Here is a 23,737-nt window from a genome sequence, read left to right as displayed (position 1 = left end):
CTTACCTCTTTCCTTCTAGTTGTTCAGAGTACTCTACATTAAGACAACCTTTAGACTGCCATTAAAAACACCTTCACATACTACCAGGACATACGGATGCAAGGCATAAAAGAAAGAATATTTCTTATAATGGGGCCAAGGGGGACTCGTAACAGATGCTTTGGAAGAAAGAACATTAGTTACTCTGTGATATCATGAGGAAGGATGTCAAAAGCACCAAAACTCTGGACCCATAACAAGTAGGGCACAAATCACAGCATGACTATCCCTGGTGCCTGTCTGCAGACAAGCAAGATAAGGATTAGAGGAAGCAATCAGCTTTAACTACTGCCAGAACATCTCCTGGTAAGAGATTTAGAAACAGCCAGCCATGTGGACTCAATCCCTGCTGCCAGCATGAACAGGTTGCCAGCATGGGCAACCTATTTCTGAAGTCACCCTTCAGTAGGGAAAGCCTTTTTTACCAAGGAAGCACAAACCCACGCACTGAAGGGTTAGTCACCAAAACCATAAGTCATTATCTGCCTTCTATACACAGTAGAGCTGCAAACCCACAAGGTTTGTGGTCTCTCATTAATTGGTATTTTGCTCTCAAAAGCAAAAAGGAAAGAGTCCAAAATTCTCTTCTCTGCCAAATGCAGCCCGAGACATACCAACGAATACAACTAAAGAGAAATCTGAGGAAAACAAACAAGAAGGAGAACACATTTTATATACACCTGTAACAGAGAATTGAAGCCCTCAATATAGGATGGGTGTCCACGCAGCAGCAGCACTGAAACTAGCATTGCTGAATAAGTTAAAACTCCTGTCTTATAGGATGACATGAGCCAGCAGTGTCTTTAGGCTGGTGGTGGCAATACCACATGGCCTTGGAAGACAGCTCTGTGCCTGTTCTGCAACACAGGGGTCCAAAAAGAGATTTAAGCCCAGAATCAGTATTCCCAAAAACTCCAGCAATGCTGCTGCCATCAACAGCAAACAGGCTGTGCAGTCAACAGGCTGTGCCATCAACAGCAAACAGGCTGAAGCAAAGAGCAGTCTTAGGGTTTTGCCACTTAAGACTTCCAGCTAGCTGTCTACAGTTCCGCTTTTCTATACGTCTGGAAGTGCCCAAGGCTGGGATGGAAGTTCCACGCTGAGGGCTCACCATCTAAAAGCTGAGCCCTGGAGGAGGTGTGTGCTGGAGCAAAGAATTCTTCCAGTACTCTCCTACCACTAGACTTTCTTTCCAGATTAATTTCTTCTCAATTTATTCTTCTTACTGTCTGTCACTCTCCCATAACCCAACCTCTTTCACGTAAGGTAGAAAATTTCAGAAGTGTATCTGCAAAGTATTCTTTTTACTATTTCAAACAAATTGTGTTTTATTTTTAACAGCAGTGACAGGTGGTTAAAAAAAAATGGGCAAAACAGCAGCAAATCGGGCTGGTTTCAGTGGCAAAAATTACTTTAGCTACATGCTGCTCAACTCAGCCCTGAAGAACTGGAACAGTTAAAAACAAGTGAGCTGGACTCATTATTTTGTGAGCCAATGTAATTGATGGCTAAGTTCCAATCAGTTACTCTTCTGCAAACCCTGCACAACAGGTGTAGGAGCCCAAATTCAAAGATAACAGATGACACTGGCCAAGTTTATCTTTCAAAGTCTCAGCAACAGGCAAAGAAGGACAAGAGTCCAAATACTTCAGGTTGATCATGCTGACCTGGTAGTTAGAAACACATTTCTAATTGTTATCTGAGCATCTTTGACACACAAATGGAATTGTAATATCCCAGCTAATATGAAAGTACAACCACTTGTTTCCTCAATCTGCTAGACAGCCATTAACTTCTCTCAAACTTTTTGCATCATGCATTTGACGTGTACGCCCTCTCCTAGCAAGCCATTTGCAATTACTGCAGCACAATATTTGACAGGACATTTACTTAATAGGCTTAATAAAAGTAAATTAATCCTAGTTCTATCTAGGTACGGAGACCACTCGGAGAGCAATCTGCAGTGCAAAATATGGTGCCTGTTAAAAAAAGGGTCACCTGACTCCGCTTTCCAACTTTTGCAGGGTTTTTTGACAGTTAAACGTCACTATTTCCCTGATTTATTTGGATACTGTCTACAAAAAGCTGCAAAGGAAACACCAATTGAATTCTCTCTGTGCAAACCATGACCTTCTACATCCATCTCTCCACCAATGAAGAAAAGTCATTCATGAAAATGTCTGGATGCTGAGAATGTCTTGTAAAGATCACAAAGCAAGTGAAAGCAGCTTTAACTTACCAGCGTGGAGGCTTCTCTGCATACAGCACTGAAGTGGGGTGGATATGAAGTTCATGGTCATCACGGATAGTCCTTGAAAGCAAGATACTATTTCAGACCATGCGTCTATTTATTGCTTAACATTTGGTTCCTTTCATCCCAGTAAGAATGTTTAATAAAAGGCAACAATGAAAGAGCTGGAGCAAATTAAAAACATTTGCATTTAATGAACGGGCTTTCAGATGAAACCAGGCTTAAATCTTGGCCAAAGGAAGAAATGATAATTTAATGTCCTAAAAGAGTTCTGTCTACGTTAAATGAAAAAGTAGTGTTTCAGGCTTTTATTCAGTGCACTGGGAGTACTACAACAGAGACGCTGCACTTACTTGTATTAACACAAGCCAATTACTATTAGTAACAGCGTCCCACTATCAATAACTCTAATAATTTATATTCGCCAAAGAGGAGAGAGAAACATTGAAGCAGTTTGAAGATACAAAACTTCAAATATTAGTAAATCAAACACTACGTGTTTCTTATTGCAGGTGTCTGGAGAAGCATCTGTTTGTTGATTATACTTAGATGTATCCAGTCTAAAGAGCTTTTAAACTAAGCAACAGTTGTGATGAAACCATATATATATATATATATATTTACCTGTAAGCTCCGGTAGAGTGGAATTTAGCTGCATTAGCAAAGAATCCAGAAACTATGCATCTCAAAACAGGATCTGGATCACCTGAAGGAAAGAATTATGTAAAATGAGTCAATGGAATGGCAAAAATCCCTAAAACACCACTTAATCATCTCAAACAACTTTTCACACTGCATCAGGCTTTGATAGCACAGGCTTGAAGGCAGACAAACCCTGCAATCTCTTTTGACTTCAATTTCACAGCAAATCAAAATTACTACATAAAAAACTATTGTTGCCACTGGTGTCTCCATGAAGATAGTTTCACAGTCCTTAGAGCAACCTTGTGTGACAGCTAAGCATCAAAGTCTGATTTTGCAGAGCAGTTAGAGATAAGTGCTAAGAACTAGTCATGGCATCCATGCATGCACAGCACTGCTGGAAATCAGATCCCAATGAATGCACATAATTTTGAACATACTAGAAAAATGGCTTTTTGAAAAGTCAAAACAGGGAAGGGGGTGACCTATTTATGACTCTTTTGGTAAATCTGTCCATTAAATATATAATCAGTGGTGATAATCTCTTGCTGGAAAACTCAACTAATGAAGACTGGACTAAATGTTAATTGTAAAAATGGGCTAAAATGATCTTCTACGGTCATTTTTAGGAAAAAATTTGGGTTTAACTAACATTATTTTTAGGCCAGGGAGAAAATACTTCAAAGGTTACAAGAAAAGCAGGAAGCAGAGTGGCAGTTTGGAGACTACCTTCAATATGTACTGGACAACAGTTTAAAAACAAATTTTTACCTTCACTGGACTTCTTTGGCACTTTAAAGCGGACAAGAAGCTTTTTCAGCTGCTCTCTTACAACAGAAGCTCTAACAAGCCCTTTGTAGTTCAGAAAGTGTTCCTGACACCACTGAGAGCTCTTGCTGTGCTGTACAGTGAGAAGAATAGAAAAAATTACAATGAATACCATCAGCAAAACAAAAACCAATCTCTTTTGGATCACATAGTCTTGTTCTGTTTTATTCTGTCTCCTACAACATATTTATTGTAGTTTTCCCTGAAAATTGCCTATTTACATAGCAACTAACAAGGGTACATAACACTAGTAACTACAAAACATGTTTCAAACATCATCTAAATAGCAGCAGAACAAATGCCATGGGGTATTTTCAAACAGATGTGCTTCATTTCTTCATATGTGGTGAAAAAGAATAGCATCAGTCATTCCATTCTCACACACAAATGCATCATATCATAAACTAGTCTGTTTTCAGTCTCAAAATGTAAACAACCTTCTCTGTAAACTATTTTCACTACTCTTCTCTATGCAAAGAACTTTTCTCCAGAAGCCAGCACTTACTCCAAGAGCCTCTGCATTTAGCTGGTTCCAAGAGAATTAGGCAGATGTAAAATTTAAACAGCAAAATTTCAGTTGGTGCTCGACTGATTGCTTTGGGGTGGGGAGAGGGAAGTCATCTTTTAAACACTTGAGTGGTTATACTGCTTCAACTCAACACTGTTGCAAATATATTATTATAGAAGTGCTTTGTACCAGCAAAATATATGTCTCCCAAATAGGCATAGCGCTTCAAAACCGTTAAGTAAAACCTCAGCTTACAGAGAAGTATTAAGATTGGTGTTAAACCTTAGGGTAAATACATAAGGTCAATGAAAAAGAAGATATGATCATCAATGAAGTAATCTTTTTAGAAAAGACTGCTAGGTTTAGATGCAGTTTATCATCAGTAAAAACTCAGATACACCTATAGAAAAGATGAGAGAATATGAATTTTGTTTGGAATTTGGGTATCTGTTTTTCCCAGGCCCTTTCAAAAATCCCACACTCCTTGAAAATACAGTTGTCTACCCATAAGACTTCTGTGCTGTACCCAAACCAAATTCTTTCTGTTCTCTGTTCAGAGGAACTACAGAAGGTCTGTGGCAAAATATGACCAAAATATCTTTTAAAGCAGCATTATCACTTAATAGACTTGGTAAGTCCTCAGCTTTGAGGATACTATATCCAGAACTTCCAGAATCAGAACTGAGGACCGCAAGTTCTTCCCATTCCTGCAAATCCACTTACACTTGAACTGACTTACTTTGACAAAGGCTTCATAAACATTAAGCATAGTGAGATGATCACCTTCTTCCACAGCAAACTTTCTGTGTTGCCTGGCCTGGAGAAAAAGAAATATATTTTTTTATAGGCAGATTGATTTTTGCAAAAATCATGCCCAATACACTCAGTTCCTATTATCTGCATATTTCCTGGTGACTACCAAAACTCCTACCATATAGGATAGTTCCTCTAGGCAACACCAATATTTTACTAGCCCACCTATATTCAAGGAGCACTTTTAAAACTGAAGTTAGAAAAATGAACTGAAAATGAAACCCCAAATTCCAAGAGAGGAATGCATTAAAGTTAGGCTCCTGCTATCTATTAAGAATTTCCTATATCCTAATACTTTCTTTTTTGTTCCTCTTGAAAGGAAGCGGTGTTTGGGGAGCTTTGGTTTTTTGTTTGGGGTTTTTTTCCCCGCCACAAACCCTTACTTTGACCAATATTGGTTTATAACCCTTCATGTTTCTGGTTCTCTGAAGGAGGCTTTTAACACTAGTAAAGGACTCCAAGGTTCCCACTGTTACTCAGTTTCTTCTTTTACCTATTACCAATAGGTACAGTTCAAGACCTTGCTTCATTTTCATACAAACCTGCAGTCTGTAATGGCTATCAATAAAATACTTGGCAGAAATCCAGAAATGTGGAACTAACAAAAAGAAAATGAGACACGACTGAACTTACAGCCTGAGCTTTTTGATTTGGAGGGATCACAAAAATGTTTTGAATCTGCATCATGGCAGCAATTGTCAAAATCTCCTGGGAGCAGCCAAAATTTCCTGTGGAGTAAGTGGAGAAATGCACTAAAGGAAATACTTCTTCCATTCAACTTATCCCCATACAGAATAAAGTGGAAGAGAAGCAGAATATATTTTTACAGCATATAAAACCAAAATACCTAAACTCCCAGATTTTTTTTTAGTATAACAGTCAATGTTTTTAATCCAAAACTTAAAAAGACAAATGTGTTAGACTTATTAATTAGTGTGTTAAATGTGTTAGACTTATTATTTGAGAGGTCCCTGAGTTTAACCAATTCTTCTCACTAAACACCATACCAAGATGAAGCATACAGTTTGTTTCAAGTTGAGCAAATGTCTAATACTACACTATAATCACTAGAGGCAATATCCTCTACTGAACACAAAATTATGAAAAAAATCTGAGTTTTTTTCTCCTACCTGATTCCAGAAGCATCTTTGCAAACATAGGATTCAAAGGAAACTCTGCTATTCTCATTCCAAGAGGCTCTGTTAAACGGCAGTGCATATCCAAACCTACAGCATATTAATAAATGTAGCTGTGATACAGGCAAAAGTAGTACAGGTGGTCTTGTTTAGGAATTTAATGTGTACTAAAGAGCAGAATTAAGAGCCAAAATATAGCAAATACACCTAAGAATTGCTGAAGTTATATTAAACTGAGCTTAAAGGTGCTCCTTAATATCCATTTACTCTCCTACGGGTCACTGGTTTGTTTTTTTTTTTTTTTAAACATACTTGAACACACAAGTTTCTTCATTTTGACCAAGTTCCATTGCTACTGCCAATGATTTAGAAAACTTGCAGTCAAAGTCAATGCAATGGCCAGAGTGCCTATTAGCTGTTAGACTCGGGCATCTCCTTTTTAAGCATTTAGCAACATCTTTATTCATGGTGATGGGAAGCAGAAGGAGTCCTGATAAGAATTAAAAAAGGGCATAATTATGGAACAGGCATAATTGTAGAAACAGGAAGCACTACCGGAGGGGGGTGAGGTAGCATATAATTTTTCTGAGTCACTTCTGCTTAGGTCACAGAGAAAAATAATTAAACTTAAATATAATCTCAACTAGAGATGAAGATTCTCTCCAGTTTAGTCTGCCTCATGCATCAATAACTGTCAGCCATGTTCCAACTGTAACCTTTTTACTGGAGATGGTACAGCAGGTAGGCATGACAGCTTGCTTTTTGATTCCCAGTTATCACTGAGCAATCCTGCAACCAACTATTTTAGTTGTATGGCTTCCTACAGTCAAACACCTGCAGTAAGGTTTACCCATGCAAACCACCAGGTCATATTCTAATCCAGAGCACTATGCTGAAATTTCAGGGAACGATTTAAATGGAAAAGCATTTCCTTTGCAAGAGGACATGGGGAATAGAATTAAAAAAAAAAAAGGAATACAGACACAGGAAACAATAAGAAGAAAAGAGCTCGCTAACAAAGGCAGCAAAGAGTGAGAACTGAAAGAGAAAAGAAAACTGCAAGTAAGCCAAGTTGTATGAAGTCCAACAAGGAGGCAGAGCACAAGAGAAAAGCTACACAAGGAGGGACTAACAAGAGCCTAATAATAGGACTCTGGGACACTGTAGATTGCATAAATAACCACAGCAGAGTGGACTGAGGAAACACAACTGTGGCCCACGCATTATATAAACTTATTATTTGTCAAACTGTGTGGTGGCAAAAAACCACAGTTGTATTTCAGCTATGTTTCACAGAGAAAAGCAAAACCACAAATCAAGTTGAGGAATGAGATCTCCTATAACTCATGCCAGCATTCTAAAACCACAGATACCTCTATGAAGGGTTTACCTTCCTTTATTATTTGATATGCTATCGCCTCATTTATTATGACAATGTAGTAATTCACTCACCACACCCCTACGCTGTTCAATAAAACCTCATAGGCATTTCACATAATGTCACAATATTTTCCTCAGAAACAGGTACAAAAAGCAGCTTATGTGAAATGATGAAGTAATGTATTTAAACACAGTCACAGCAACTGCAAAAACTAAGGTATGATAGCTTTCATTTGACCAGTGCAATATGAGAAGTTTAAGTGCTACCACAATTAATTGCTTAGAACACCCAGTCTTTCATCTACAGAAAGATAACTGCATTCCTAAGCAGGAAAAAGGAGAAATTACCATCTTTTTAACTTTCTACAGGTATATCAAGCCAAAATCCTTTGGTTTCTGCTGAATCCTACAAATCTCAATGCAATTTTGCATGGATATACATATAGCTTGTGCACAGATGTCTTTGTAGGAGTAAGCCTGAATATACACAAAAAGCCTGCAATGGATACTAGTTTGGAACAGGTAAAAGTTTCCTTGAAATAATCTTGGAAGCAACCACTGTATCCATATATATATATATAGGAAACTGGAGATCTTAGAAAAAGATGCTGCAAAGATTTTTACTGAACATGCTCAGGAGAGATTATTCAAGTACTGTGGCACTAAAAAGTTTCAAGTAACAACCACTAGTATGTGATGGGCCGAGGGATTAAAACACTATTTTAAACTTAGGTAGGGTGGTTGTTTCTGATAGGTAACAACTTACCAACAAATCTTCAACAAAATCTTGGATCTGAAATAAAGCTAAAAACAAAGCCACTTTTTACGTGCTTATTTACCTACTAAATTATGCTTAAAACCAATAAACTCCAACTGACAACTCAGACTTTCAAAGGGGCATCAAAGGAGAAGGCTGAGAAGAGATAACTCCTGATGTAATCAGTTTGCATCACTGTAAAAATAATCAGTCTAAAGACAGTGATGTGTTTATTCAACAGAACTATCTCAACCTCAAGAGCGTCTGCTCTGTACAAGTTACTCTGTTGGCACCGCATTGGCACAATAGGGTCCTGACCCTAAACTGCACGTCTGCATGCTGTTACAATGCAAATGATGAAATACATGTTCATACTTGCATAAGAGAAATGTAATCCTTACTGTACCTGCAAACGCTTGGGCAGCTTCACCTCTGCAACTTATATAAAATCTCCATAATGAACCACCTAAAACCTTAAACTTCAGTAAAAATTTCAGAGCGAATCCGTACATCACACACATGCGCACACACTTCTTTCCATCTTAAACACCAACATCAGCACTTCTCTGCTTTGCTACAAAAGCCAGGCAGCCAAGAGAGTAACAGCTCTGAACTTTTCTGTGAAGCTACCATGAGCATAACACACTTTTCCCAAAACATCAAACAGCTAATCAGTGAGTTTATTGACCTTTCCTCTCCATTTCCCTAAGGTGGTTTTGGCTGTGAATTCATCCTTGCAACATGCGTCTGAGCCACTGTGAAGGTCCTTGTTCCAAGCCTGAAAAGGTTGCCAAGAACCAAGTGCCTTAAGTGAAACCCTCCTTTGCAAGATGGAACTGAATCAGCACAGAGCAAAATCATGGCCAAGCAGAGAGTTACAGCTCCATGAGAATAAGAAGAGAGGAGACTGCCACAACTTACAACATAGCATTTTTAAGTGATCTAAAAACAGCCACAAACCTCTGGAAGCTTCCAAAACTTACACAATCTCCTTTACACTACACTTTTCCTCATGTTTACATTATGGAGCAAATATTGTTAACTTCGAATTAACTACAAACACTGAGTTGCAGTCAAACAGTTTCATTTTGATTACTTGTTCCTGTGTCAAGTTTCTGTTTTGTTTAAGTTTGTTGCATTCAAAAAGATTAAATAGCTGTCAAAAACCCCAACAATAGAACAGTTCTTCCCATAAACAAAATTAGACAGCATACATTCCTTTCACCACAACAAAAAGGAATTGAAAACTGTGTATAAAAATACTACTACAGTGTGACTTAAGTGTTATAGGTATCCAACAGTGGCATAATGAATAAAACCAAAATGAACACATTCAGAATCATAGAATATCTCAAGTTGGAAGGGAGCCCCCCATAAGGATCACCGAGTCTAACTCCCTGCTTCCTGCAGAACTACCTAAAACTAAACCATATGACTAAGAGTGTTGTTCAGACTCTCCTGAATTTGAGGACAAGCTGTGATTTAGTAATTTAGAGAACATAATAAAAAAAGATATTCTATTAAGTAGCTAAATAATAGAAAAGTACTTTGAATTATACTCTCAGGGTCTGTTAGACTAGCTTTTTCTTCTTTTCACTAGACATTTGTGTGTGTCTGTTCAGTTGTCCATAACCAGAAAGTTCAATACTAAAACTAGAGCAGACTCTCTTTGCGAGCTGCATGCAAATGAGCTCCTATGCATTTAAAAGCATGAAAAGCAAGCAGGCTGTGCACCGAAACACAGACAGTGAGTGTGAGAAACACAGTTCCAATTCATCCAGGAGGAAATGTGCTGTTTTTAGGAATGATCACGGGGGTTTTTTAGCAGTTGCATCAGGTATTCACAGCTAATGGAACCAGAACAGTTTGACTTGCTACAGGTTTGAACTTTGTCTCAGCTGCAGGACCAACACCACTAACATCAATAGCACTACACTACATAACATGTAGTCTTTTAGCCATAAGCCATACTACATTCAGAGCAGAGACACAGACTAGAATTTATTTTTAAAATTATACCTAGATTAGCTCTTAGTAACTTCTGTCAGTCATACCTTCAAAATCGTATCAATGAGAAGGTGTAACACTTGCTTTGCTAAGCCATCAGGGGAAGCACACTCTATCGCATTTAATTCTAGCGTCCAGTGACTGGCCTCTGCCAAATTCAAGCATCAGATTTTTACTTACACTGTTTAGGCAGAGTTCCTGCACACACATCAAGATCAGATAATGAATGTAACATGCTAACAGAAAAATTTAAAATAGATACGCTATGCTTTTTAAAGTCTGACCAAGGAATAAACAAAGTAGCAGTTATATTAAGTGTGCTAAATTCTAGGTTATCACAAGCAGTCTGATCGTGAAACAGATGTCACATCTTTACTTTCAACTTTTTTTGTTTATACTTACAAGTGCTACATATGTTTCCACCACGAGCACACAAAGCGTAACACAAAATGAAAGATCACCACACTAAGTATCTAACAACTTATCTAACTGGATGCAGGTAAATTTGGGGTCTAACTCGTGTACTGGTCGAATTAGCATCCAAACTCTGTGTCTTCATACCACTCTGTAAGGACTGAAGAAACACAAACAGAGGATCTGCCTGAGAGAACCAAGCCAACACCCTCATCAGCTCAGAGCCCTGTTCCTGGCAAGGACAAATAGCTAGTCCCTCCCATGAAGGGGCAAGGAAATACACAGAAGATAGCTATAAAATATTTGTTTGCCCAATCTAAACAGTTAAATTCTAGTTTATACTCTATGCAGTAGATTTCTAGTTCCTCCCGGAAAGTTACTGCTGCCTTTTGCTCGCTTACCTGTCTGAAATAACCAGAGGAAAAGAAAGTAAATTCAGAGGAGACTGAGGTACACTTTAAAAACACACCAACAAAAAGCTTCCACCAGTCAAGGCTGCGTTTTCTCTTTCTCAAAGCACAGTTCTCAAATGCAAGTTTGATTAATGTCCCTCCAATTACCAAATCCAAATTACCAATTTTTTTGATAACTCCTGTAACATAACTATAAAGTAAAGCATAATATTCTCACCTCCTAAAGCATACAGCAATTCTAAAGCTTGCACCATTGACTGTGCAGGAGGTGGCTGTGAAGAAAAAATGTGCATTGTTTAAAGTTATCATCATAGAACACACGAGTTTTCACAAAAAGTCTTCGATCTTCCTCTTTCACAAAATCCTTAAGTTCTAAATACCTACCTTTCTACTTATGCAAAATGAAGAAAGAGCTCTCAGACTCTTCCTATCACCCTTCCACTGACCACCAGTGCCACGAGTCAAAACCATCTCAACAGGCTCAGCATCTTCACTATGATGCTCTCAAGATCTGAGCCAGAAAAGGCATACTTGCTTTGTCCAACAGCGATGCCAGCGGTGATCAGAACAATTACTTAACTTTCTCTTCTAATGCTACCATGTTAGTTTTTCACATCAATACAAGAATAGCTAGAAACTTTACAGAAAGCAAATCTAAAAATTGGTACTGCTCTTTTTAACAAGACAGACAAGCACCGGTTTAGTTCTGTAGATATCAACTTTTTTCCTTTTTCTTCATAAATTCAGTGCAAAGGGACTACAGTTACAGTTCTGCAGAATCTCAGAGTTTGTCTTTCTAGGCCTTTCTCGACTTCTCAACACTTCTCTAGACTACGAACAGTCATTGTTTCTAAGTTGTCACACACACGACTTGCACTAGTTGATTCCCAAAAACATACTTTGCTGCCCAGTAGTGCGCAATGAGTTATGCTTTCCAAATCAACAGGGCAATGGTTACTGGTTAATGGTTCTGTGGGTTACCAACAAGTCATCTAGCGATCTTTCTTCACGCTAAGGAAAGATGACAGACTTTACAGCCTAGGACTCACCGAAAGAAAGGGGAACCTGAGCACATTGTCAATTCCCAAAGCCTTCAGCTGCAGGATGACAGGCGCAAGGTTACTGCGCTGCATCTCGGGAACAGTGGACTTCGGCAGCTTCTCGAAGTCCTCCTCTGTTGCAGGAGAAAACAAACCAATTTGGGACTGAGTTTCAGCTTCTACGGTATGCAGTCAACATGATAGAATCATACCCATTTCAAGTTAAAATTATCCAGTATGAATACTTAACAGGTGTTAAAAGAATTCTAACTCAAAGATGATCTTTCTCCAATTACTGTATTTTAAGATACTTTAATTTAAATAGAAAATTCAATGGTTTTGGCTACATTACCAATTCTGTACTTGACCCACCCACATTTCAATTTGAAATGTTGTAAGTTCTTCACAGAAATCTGGAAATGCTTTATTTCTCTTCTGTTTAATATTTTTAATCAGAAAATAAAAGGCAGTGTGCAATACTACAAAAAAAGCACTTTTTTTTTTAAGGAAGAGGCAAGGAAAAGTTCAAAACCAGCATGCTTTCAGTATAAAAATACTATTTTTGGTAACTATTCAAACTAAATGAGGCTTTAAAAAGCATATTTAAAATAATGACTAAGGATTGAAAACAATTTATTTGGCAATGCCTTTTATAAAGCACAAACACTATAAAGTTTAAGTCTAGAAAATACTTCATGTAAGGGCAAAATTCCTGTACCTTTCATTAACCAACTCTTTTGCAGTAAAGAAAAAGACAGACACACACACACATCCCTATGCTGATCTAAAACTCCAAATCAAGACAAGAAATATATTATTTTTACCTGAATTATTTTAATTTCTAGGCAGAACCCTCCTCTTCGACTGTTCTATCACCGACCTTCACTAAGACAAAGATAGTGTACCTTTTCTCTACTTTTGTCCATTCAGTGCACTTTAAAAGGGACTTTAAAATGTTTCTTAAAGTACCCATTAGGCCATCTCTCAGGCACACAAAAATAAACTTCTGTGTAGTCACAGTTTCTCCAGTAAAATACTTAAAAAGCTGTGTAAGCTTGTATATTATGCAGCAGACATTCACTCTTGATTCTTCACTGGACAAAAAAGTTTAGAGAATAAATCATGACTTTGTTTAACGTGGCAACTGCTGGCAAGCACACACACACAATTTTAAGATACGCTTGATCTCTCTAAGTCTCAAAGCTCCAGTAAAACTAAGGGGAACCTGAGGCACATAAGCAATGGCAGCGCTCAACTGCAAAGCCTTTTCTCATTAAACAGCTGATAACCGAGACAGTTAGATTGCAGCTTTCTGAACACTGCAAGGTGGCCAACAGATTTATTTGTAACAGTAATTTTTGTGTAGTGCCAGGGATCATTGATTCATGAGATGCATTTGGGGTTTGGACCTATTCCTATGAAAAAGGGACCACAAAAAGAAGTTTTCCCTCAGTTTTCTGAAGGATTTCCAGAGTCCTTTGTTAGACACACAGCCTAAAGGAGACTTCAGTCACAGAAGAGAGCATCATAGGTGAGTATTATAAATTGAAGCAACTGCTCAGAAACCACAATCATTTAAAAATAAACTTCTTAGTAGACTCGCCACTCTAAGAGTTGCATTAACATTACAGGTTTGCAATTGCTGACAATCTCATAGTGCCTACCCTCCTCAATTTGTGTTTCTGATTCATAAAAGGATTCAGTTTCCAATGCTTAGCACATATGAACAATGTATTTCTAAGTAAGCCAGAGGAATAACAAAGTGAAATTTCTCTCTCTCACTGAAAGAAAAAAACCACAGTTTTGTTCTCCTTAATCTAATACTAAAACCACTGTAAAACAAAATGGAAGTCACACCAGCAAGTTCACCTTCCCTACACATCAAATTACTGACCTGTATAAAGTCTGTAACATTTTCCAGAGCGGTTCCGTCCTGCACGCCCTGCTCTCTGATTAGCCGAAGCTTTAGATACTGGTACCACCACAAGGCATTCAATGGCTGTTTTGGGGTTATAGGCTCGAAGCTTCACAAAACCACAATCAATTACAAATGTAATTCCATGAACTGTGATGGAGGTCTCAGCAATGTTGGTGGCTACTATCACCTACAGATACAGACACAACGAGGACACTGTGAACTCTCCAAGCTGTTACGCTATCAAGCCCTAGCATCGGTGCACCAGGACTCAAATACAAGCCACGTGAAAGATCTCAGATATGACAGTTCCAGTAAACACACTCTAGAGTACAAAAGGATACAGAACCTGCAGCAGAAAGAGCTGTCAGCTTGAAATAAGCCCGGTTTTTACAGCTTCACAATCACTTTCTTATTCAAATTTATTCTCTCTTCATAAAAGAAGAACTTGGCAGTGTTCACAGAGAGAATCATTGGCAGTGTTTGCAGAGAAAAACATTAACTGACCATAAATCAAGTGTTCCTATGTAGCAAGCTAAAAAATATTTTCTTTCTGCTTCTCAGTTACATTGAACTGTAACACGGGAGTAGGGCAGGGGATAGGAGGGGAACAAAGTTGATTAAGTGCTCTATGTTCAGTATTCCTGCAGAGATAAACTTATATATATGTCCTAAAATATTAAAAAATAATTGTTTGCAGACAGAGGGAAATTTAATCTTTATTTCACCTGAAATGAAAAAAAGTTAATCTTGGAAGTTAATTGACTAATGTCATATCCTGGAGAGAAAAAGAAGCATTTATACTCAATGTTCTCCAACAGCAGATGAACAACTTTACTTGTCAGACTTCGGCAGGCACAAGAATTATAACAAGTCACCCCTGTGTAATTCTATCAGCTTATCTCAGCCCCAACACAGGTTCTGCCTAAGCAGGAAGCACTAATCATGACCAATTGTGTACTTCTGTGACATTAAATAGCCAAACAAGACTTGCAGAAATCAAAACAAAGGTTTTTTTCTACTGAAACCAAGCAAGTTTTAACTTGTTCCTTAGGTGAAAATACAGCACTTACCCACTCTGTCACTAATTTTTCCATTACTGGTGGAAAACAGCCATAGACACTTAGACCACAAAAAGCAGTAAAAACAGCTAAAAGTAGAGGACTTCAGAGCATAAGAAGCTGTAACTGGACGTAGATAAATACGAGGTTGTATGAAGACTCTTAAAAATTAGAGAAGTTGATGAGGTAGATAGGAGAGTTAGAACTGACATGTCTAGGACTGATCAAAGATGAAAAGGGAAGCCAAAGAACACGATCTTGGTTCACAGTTTGAAAACTGACAGGTAGTGTTAGGAGATGCAGAAAGCCTCCCTCGGCAAGTGTTTGCAATAGTCTCATGATGTGAACCTGATATACACAATCTGTGTAATGCAGACACCCTTCTGGGTGGTAGAAATTGAGACATACACAACAGCCTTACCTTCCTGACACTGTGAGAAACTCTCTCAAACACTTTCATTTGCTCAGGAGAAGGCAGCCCAGCATACATGGGGAGAACACGGAGGTGTTTTTTCATTCCAGTGCGAGAAAGGGCCCGAGCCTGTTCTATGAGCATAGAAACAACAGTCTCCACTTCCTCCTAGAGCCAGAGCAAGACAGGACAGAATGAGAGAGATTTCACTTTAATATCACATAGCTGTCACCTATATACAAAAATGCACCAAAATAATATAATTTTAATTGTTCAAACTCCAGGATCTTTTGACTAGCTCCCGCAATTTTGTAATATTCTTGCATAAATTGCTATTCATAATATATATTTATATAAATAAATATGTTCGTTGTTATTTGCGACAACGTCACACCACAAAGACATGAGCAAAATGACAAGGGAAGGACTGAACAAAGTTCAGGAGGAAGCAGGCATATTTTCCTGCGTATCTCAACTTGTGAGAGCAAAATGGGAGGCCAATCTGTTTTGACAGTGCCGAATGCTGTGGGTCTTGATCAGAATGACACAGTAACAGCATTAACACCTATTGCTCAACGTCCCATTTAATCTTAGAGATCAACTGTGGCATCTCACTCTTAAACACAGACAACAAAATGTTCAGCCATCGCCTCATGAGATACCCAATTCACTCTTCCAAAGTTAAATCAATAATGGGGATGAAGAACTTATTTTGAAAATATGCAAGATGTTATTGAAGCTCTTCAAGGTAGCCCCTCACTGAAAAAATTATAAGCTACCTCCCATTTACTCTTCTCAGCTGCAAAGTGAGCTGACAGGCATAAATAGAGCAGAAGAGACTAATAAATTTTTATCTCATAGCAATTTGTTTTTCTGTCAAAGACTTCAGATGTTAAGCCTAACAAATGTAAATTCCATTTGCTTTAACAATTAATGATGACTCACTGTCAATTTAACAACTCTGTAGGTGTGACTAGCACCAAAAACCCACACACTATTCCACTTGTTAACAAGGCCGAAAGCATACAGCATTAAATGAGAAAACTATCATCCATCACTAGCTTTGATAAATCCAGGCCATACATTTTCTACAAGTCTTTAGGACTGGCCTAATTCTGCTCCGATCAATGCAGAAATGTTTGTCATCTTTAACAGGATTAAAGTAAGCACAGCTAAAGGAAAGCAGGAGGCTGAGGAGGCTTCGCAAAGCCCACAGTACAGTGCTGTAATGCAAAAAAATTGCTTATGTCTATACCTGGCCAGTTAAAAATGCCAGTATATCACCATCATTCTCCATCTGGTGAATTTTCATTGCAGTTTCCACAGTTGATTTTATATAGTCTGGAACAGGACTACAGGGAGAGAAAATAGCAGAGACATTAGCAGAAAAATAGGTACAGACTCCTCACTTCCATAAGGAACAAATAGAGAGCTAGTTTTTGGACACTATACCTCAGGCAAACCACATTTAGTTCATGATGCATCCTGGGGAATCAGCCTTCAGCAATTAGGTTTTTTTCCTTACACTGCAGTAAGCTTAAAAACATGCCTGCTGCTATAAGCAATATCCAAACATTTCCCAAACTGCATGTTACACCTCCTTACCACTGGTCTGGTAATTTCTGAGCTCTAACCTAGACAAAATGATATCACAGTCGCACACTCTCCTAATCACCACTGACAAGATCAAACAGGAACATACCTCTGTATGTAAAAGATGTCCACTGGAAACGTTCTCCCCTCAACAGTAAGGATCACACTGGTATCTTTGCTGGGGTCACCAGTATCGTTTTGATTAAAGAAATCCCTGAATTTCTACATTAAAATAAAAACACTCACTTTCAGTTTGATACTTCAAAGAATTGAGGGAGAAACCTAAAGACATGAAGAAGTTAAATTACTACTACTTGGATGTTTTCTTCATAAATTTGACAGTGCCACTTTAAAAATTTTAAAGTTTGATTTTGTTGCCTTCTATTCTGTCTGGGGTTAAGGCATTTAGCACAAATACACTCTCTTGCATGTTTATTACTTTGAGAAGCAAAGATCAAAAAGAGGTAATAAAATTAATTAGATCAGCTAACACAGTCAGAAAAAGCAGATATATCAACTTTTTATTGGATCTATAACAGTAGCAAAGTCAAAGCTAAGAACAACTTAGAAATGATTGGTCCTAAAAGTTTTGGGTAGGGCTTGCATATTCTCAACCATTTTTGGATGAGTAAGTAAATTTCACAGCTCTTACTGAACACCAAGATCTCACTTTGTAAAAGCAGAGTTAGGCTGATTTATGTAAGTTTGATTTATGCGTTGCGAGACACCTTCATAAATTTAGATTTATCGCCATGAAGTATTTTAAATACGTAACAGCAAAGGAACGAACATTAAGAACCCAAATAATCCATCTCAACCCTTATGACCAATATGGAGATACAATAAACTTTCTGTATTTAAACAAATATTTATATAGTCATACTAATCATTTTCCTCCTTTTAACTTATTTTTACACTAACTGTAAGCTATTTGAAACGTGCGATTTCTGGCAGTTAAAATTTTGCAAAGGCAAAGTATTGTAATGTTATCTAATATAATGTACAGAATACATAGTAGTGGAAGTACTACCCAAGCACAGCATACTATCAAGATTTATGGCATATGATATTTGCCACTAAAGGAAATCTCAGTACACCTACATCTTCAGTGCTACATGCAAGCTCTCACCATCACATCTCATGAAGGACACAGTGGAGTTAGGAAAAGTACAGAGAAAAGCAGCAACGGACATGATAAAGGAGACGGAGCAGCTGCCTTATGAGGAGAGACTGAAAAAGCTGGGGCTCTGCTTGGGGAGCAGACACACAGCTGAGGTTTACAGAATCAAAGGTGACAGATAAAGTAAATGTAAAACTGGTTTGGGGTTTTTTTGATTTAAAAAAAAAAAATCCCACACTACTAGAACTAGGAGGCCCTTGATGAAACTAGCAGGTTTAAAAGAAATTAAATAAAGTACTCCATTATATAGCAGGTGGCAAACTTCTGAAAATTGCTCTCACATGATGACCTGGAGACTTACAGCTTCATCAAGCAGATTCAAAGACAAATTAACAAACAGCAGGTCCATTAACACATACTAGAAGGAAACAGCAGGAATATACTGTCTAATATCTCTATTACAGCCACTGCAGATGCTGAAGCAGCTCAAATAGAATGGACCCACTGCAGGTGGACCAGCTCATATGCTCTCCCTAAACAGCATCTCCTATTGCTGGTGCTGCTACAGACAGAACACTGGGCTGGATCAAACACTGCTCTGATCTAGGAGAGCATTTCTTCTTTTCCTACTCAAAATTAAATTAACGACGTTTTTAGTAAATTACATAAGTTTCCACAGGCCACAAGTCAATCACAGAACTAGCAAGATCTCACTGAAATTAAATCTACGCATTTATCCCTTATTTTTACCGGTCTATGGTTGTCTCAAATTATTGCTATCAGCAAAACAGAGCTAAACCAATGTCTCTTACTAGACTAGATTAAGCCAAGAGAACATCTTTTTATACAACAATACCAGTAAGAGGAAAAAGGGTATAAATATATGAAAAGCAGATTCATATTTAAATTCACTTCCAAAAAAGTTTGCTTATACAAAATGAAAACCAAACACAGCAACTTAACTACAGCAGATTTTTCTCCTGTACTCCGTCCTCTCTTCTTCACCACTCAAACAGCAGTAATGCTTCACAAGAAGCAAGCAGCACAGAGGATAAGCTGTATATAAATAGAAGTGGAGCTGCCACTTAAGGTCACTTCATTTCAAACCAAATCTGAGTGCTATACCTCTGCATCCAAGGTGGCTGAAGCCACAATCAGTCGAAGATCCCCACGTTTCTTTTGAACCTAGGACAGAGACCGAGAACATCCAGAATAAAAACTATTTTCCGAGATACAAGGCTAGAACCAAGTTTTACAGCATCCAAATTACGAGTAACTTCTCTTTAAAAATACTTTGAAACTACAAGACAGCTGATGAACTGAAGCACCCATATCACCCCATAGATCTAACAACCTGATGACTATTTGGAGTTTTATATATTCATTTTAAGGGCATTCAGTCTGTAATCATTATAGCTTACTCTTAATTTCTGGTGGGAGTCAGAGCTTTAGTAGGTTGAAAGTCAACAACAACCCCCTATCAGATCACTTCACATGATCAGCAGCAGCAGAATGAAGACTACCTTCTTGCTAATATCATCTAAGGAGACATTTCAGCATTGCGGGGAGGAAATAGAGGATCCTGAGTGTCAGATAGTTGGGCATGTACAATAGGCTGTAGGATAAATGAGCAACTAGAAATCTCTCTAATGGGTTCACTAATCAGCCATCAGGATCAGAGGTTTAACGAAAAGGATGAAAATGAAAACAGTTACAGAGAACATGAAAAAAAAACCCAAACCTTTTTTAGTAAGCCGATGGCAATATCTGTATAAAGAGTCCTCTCGTGGGCTTCATCCAGCATGAGGACACTGTGAATAAAGCAGAAAGATAAGATTTCAGAAATGGCTTGATTGACACTAGAATCAGTGTCTTCCTGTCTTCTAGAAAAATCATTATTTGAAATGTGCTGCTGGACTATTACTGTTTACATCCACTAAGAAAACTGTGGAAGTTAAAAAAAGCACAGCAACAAAGTAGGGAGAAAAATGTAGATAACACCACGTGGTACATACATACTGTTCTTTATTCAGGCTAGCTTTTGGAAAGAGGTAGAAGAAAAAAGGTCTGTCTTTACTGTACTGCATAGGTTTTCTGGATACCAGAATAGCCTGTGTTCATTGTTGATTTTTTTTTTATTTGGTTAGCATCAGAAAGAAAAAGTGAATTTAAAACTAGTAAATGCAACAATTCAGACTCCATGAGGCCCATTTAGCTTTTGTTCCAAAACCACAGCACCAAATCTTGCCAGGTTTGGTGTTGCAATGATCAACTGATTTTCTAACAGTCTTTACAACATAGTCAAATTCCTAAAATAATTTTCACATCTTTTGGTATTTAATGTATAATAACCACACCTCAGTCTAAAAAAATGCAGTTATTTACCAAATTACGCTTCAGCAAGCATTCATTCCATGTTTCCTTACCTGTATCTTGTTAATAAAGGATCAGCCATCATCTCCCTCACCAGCATACCATCAGTTAGAAACTAAAAGTGAATGCAAAGAAAAATGTAAAAAAAAAAACCCTATCAGGTAGTCTTGATTACCCGTGTGATTTTTAAAGATGATTTTCTAGGCTTTTGCCTGAATTTTTCCTTGCCTTTAATTTTCTAATGATCTATTAAATTGCTCAATTTTCAGCTATGGAAGCCAAATATGTATTGCCGAGTGCTAGCCCAGAGATAAGCAGAGTGGTTGCTTTTTAACCAGTATTTTTTTTAAATTAGTTATTTTTGTATTAAAAAAAATAACAGATTGGCAGCACCGGAACATGGCAATAGAAGTTTCTTCACCCTTGTCTGTAACGTGGCTAAATCTGCTCTACCAATGACATCCTGTGTGTCAATCCTGTCTTGACCCTCTCAAAGTAGGCTACTTAATATCTATCACATACTTCTGACCAGAACACAAACCTTAACATTTCAACAAAACACAACATTTTAATTTAATACTTTCTTCCTACTAGCCAGTGGAAATCCAACAGCTTTATGTAGCCATCAAACAGTAGTTTGACCTGGGACTCCAGCTATGGCCTTGAACTAGGCGAGAAGTTGTATGCAAACTTCTCCAAATTTCCAACTCCAAATGATTAATCATCACACTCAAAAAAAAAAAAAAGTCAGCTGCATTTAATGAGCAAACATCTCCATTTCTTTCACTTTAAAAGGGCTACTAGCCTCAGAAAAAAAAAATCAAAAAGTAAATTGTCTCATTCATCATCATTGCTATTCCAGCATAACTAAAGCAAACTCTCATCTGTACCAACACAAGCAACATTAATATTGCTCACAGCACTAAAGAACAGCTGCAAAGCTTGCTATTTAATCCACATCAAATTACTCTGTTAGTCTACTCATCTTATGTTTTATCTGCATTTTTAATCAAAATCTATTTTTAGAGTGGTGAGGATACTTTAGCTGTGATTCACTGCAGCCTTTCACTATGACTTGGAGTGATGTATCAGGTCACACTAGCACTGTACCAATATCTGGCCATACCTACCTTGAAAATCTCCTTTAGTTTTAAAATGGTGGCTGCCAGACTGGCAGAATAGAACATGTACTCATTTTATTAAGGTTTAGATAGCCACAGCCATTTCAAGCACACTTTTGGGGTACCCACCTGGTAAACTGAAATGCTATCTATTCTCTTTATCGGGCATCACAAGGTTCTCATTAATTTTGCAAAAATACTTGAAGAGATCCAGCCAACCCCTTTGGAGTAACCACATATTGTTTATGTTTCACCTTAATTCTTGTAGCCTGTGGATCCGTGCAGTCATCAAACCGAATACAATATCCAACTTCATGCCCCAACACTGCACCTCTTTCATCAGCAACTCGGCCTGCAACCTGAGAAAAGAGATTCCTATAAAGAAGAGACAGCTCACAGCACACTTCTTCACTGTGTCACTATTTTGTCCATAGAGAATTGGCATCAAAACAGGAACAGAACTAGTGCTTTCAAAGAATTCTTTGTTCTCAAACACAAAATTCTGTTCGACATAACAGCGCAAACTGAACATACAAGTGGTAAATACTTTTAAAATGTTTTAGTGTAACTTAATAAATCTGTTTCACACTGCTTCTACTCAGGAAAGCTACAGAGGCACCTTTCTGTGATAAGTACTCTGACAGACCTACAAAGGCAGCCACTCAACCAGTCACAACGCTGGGGAAGGACCACCTACCAGCAATTGCAGGAGTGCAATTTAAGAACACAGTTGGCATGCAAAAAAGTGTATGGCATGCAGAAAAAAGTTATCAGTTAAGCTGATCTGTCCCTGAACTTACTCAGACTTTTTTTTTTTTTTAAATAAAGATGCTACTGTACTTCTCATAATACAGAATCTTCTATTTAGAAAACAGACAGAGAACTGGCAGAATAATTAAAAGAAGCAACAATTTTTGGAACAGTACTACCCTGGGTCAGTTTTAAGCCAATAGCTCCTTTAGCTAAAAATCTTAAGTTATTCAGACTCAGCCCACCAAGTCAGTGTTTGGCAGCAGTTGTGACGACAAGGAGCACTAGATGCTTTCTGTGCAAACTATAACCAGAGAGTACAAGTTGCTGCCCTCAGCATCCCCTCTTCTTCCTCTCATAGTACACCTAGCTGACGTTATGCTCTCCTACCAGACATACTACGTATTTGAAAAGATTTCTCACAATAACATTGTTTCTTCTTTTTCCCCAACATCCTTCTTTTCCCCCCACCCTTCTTTTCCCCCCACATGAAGGGGAAACACAAAAAACCCCACAACAACAACAAAAAAACTCACAGAAAAAAGATTCGAGAAAACTAGGTATGAATTGCCAGAAAGAGGTACACAACCTCCTCTTTCTTCCACTGGCTATGTTACTATGCACAGATTTACATCACTACTTTATTTTGTGAAAGAAGCTAAGGGTCACACAAGCACAGTTCTAGTCCAGAGTCAATCATAGTCAGTCAACCCTGCATAGCCCTAGCTTCCGTACACAGTTCTGCTGATACCGCTCAATTTTATTTCAAAGCTTCTACATCTGCAATTCTGGACTTGGAATCTTTGGCAAGACCTACTAATCAGGTTGTATTCAGCGTATAGTACCAGCAATTCTGTGAGGAAGATAAGCAGAAATACCTGTTCATTCAGGAGCTCATGCACTTGTGATTCCTGCTATTCAGCAAAACCTGCTACTAAACTGTAGGTTATAAAGACAACAAACCGGGAAAATCTGGACATGGAGAAACTCACTGAAACAGCAGCAATCCGACGAGGCTGCGTCACTCCAACAACTCTTCCTTCGGCTGTCCAGCCAGCTTCTGCTAGGTACTGCGAACAAATATTGAGGATAAGAAATGAATTGGTCACGCTGTGATTACAGCAAGGTGTTAGTTGTTCTCCACACTATGTGCTTTTTCCTGGT

The 23,737-nt window shown here is 38.1% G+C and overlaps 1 protein-coding gene across 4 annotated transcripts in view; it reads right to left on the bottom strand.

Moving 5' to 3' along the window:
* The window catches only part of DHX35 (DEAH-box helicase 35), a 32,073-nt gene that overhangs the window by 4,587 nt on the left and 3,749 nt on the right, over positions 1-23,737 (bottom strand). For all 4 annotated transcript variants that reach the window (XM_075517130.1, XM_075517131.1, XM_075517128.1 and 1 more), the window contains exons 4-20: positions 23,566-23,643; positions 22,078-22,182; positions 20,756-20,817; positions 20,071-20,140; positions 19,455-19,514; positions 17,319-17,431; positions 16,872-16,968; positions 15,626-15,784; positions 14,123-14,333; positions 12,238-12,362; positions 11,406-11,460; positions 6,212-6,307; positions 5,715-5,809; positions 5,008-5,085; positions 3,704-3,833; positions 2,915-2,996; positions 2,279-2,350 (exon numbers count right to left, since the gene is read on the bottom strand). In XM_075517130.1, coding sequence (XP_075373245.1) covers positions 2,279-2,350; positions 2,915-2,996; positions 3,704-3,833; positions 5,008-5,085; positions 5,715-5,809; positions 6,212-6,307; positions 11,406-11,460; positions 12,238-12,362; positions 14,123-14,333; positions 15,626-15,784; positions 16,872-16,968; positions 17,319-17,431; positions 19,455-19,514; positions 20,071-20,140; positions 20,756-20,817; positions 22,078-22,182; positions 23,566-23,643 — 1,688 coding nt within the window. The remainder of the gene's footprint in view (positions 1-2,278; positions 2,351-2,914; positions 2,997-3,703; positions 3,834-5,007; positions 5,086-5,714; positions 5,810-6,211; positions 6,308-11,405; positions 11,461-12,237; positions 12,363-14,122; positions 14,334-15,625; positions 15,785-16,871; positions 16,969-17,318; positions 17,432-19,454; positions 19,515-20,070; positions 20,141-20,755; positions 20,818-22,077; positions 22,183-23,565; positions 23,644-23,737) is intronic.

This window comes from Mycteria americana, chromosome 14 (assembly GCF_035582795.1).
Source record: "Mycteria americana isolate JAX WOST 10 ecotype Jacksonville Zoo and Gardens chromosome 14, USCA_MyAme_1.0, whole genome shotgun sequence".
NCBI classification, from domain to species: domain Eukaryota; kingdom Metazoa; phylum Chordata; class Aves; order Ciconiiformes; family Ciconiidae; genus Mycteria; species Mycteria americana.
The sequence above is the reverse complement of the archived record's forward strand: the minus strand, read 5'-3'. Positions and strand labels throughout refer to the sequence as shown.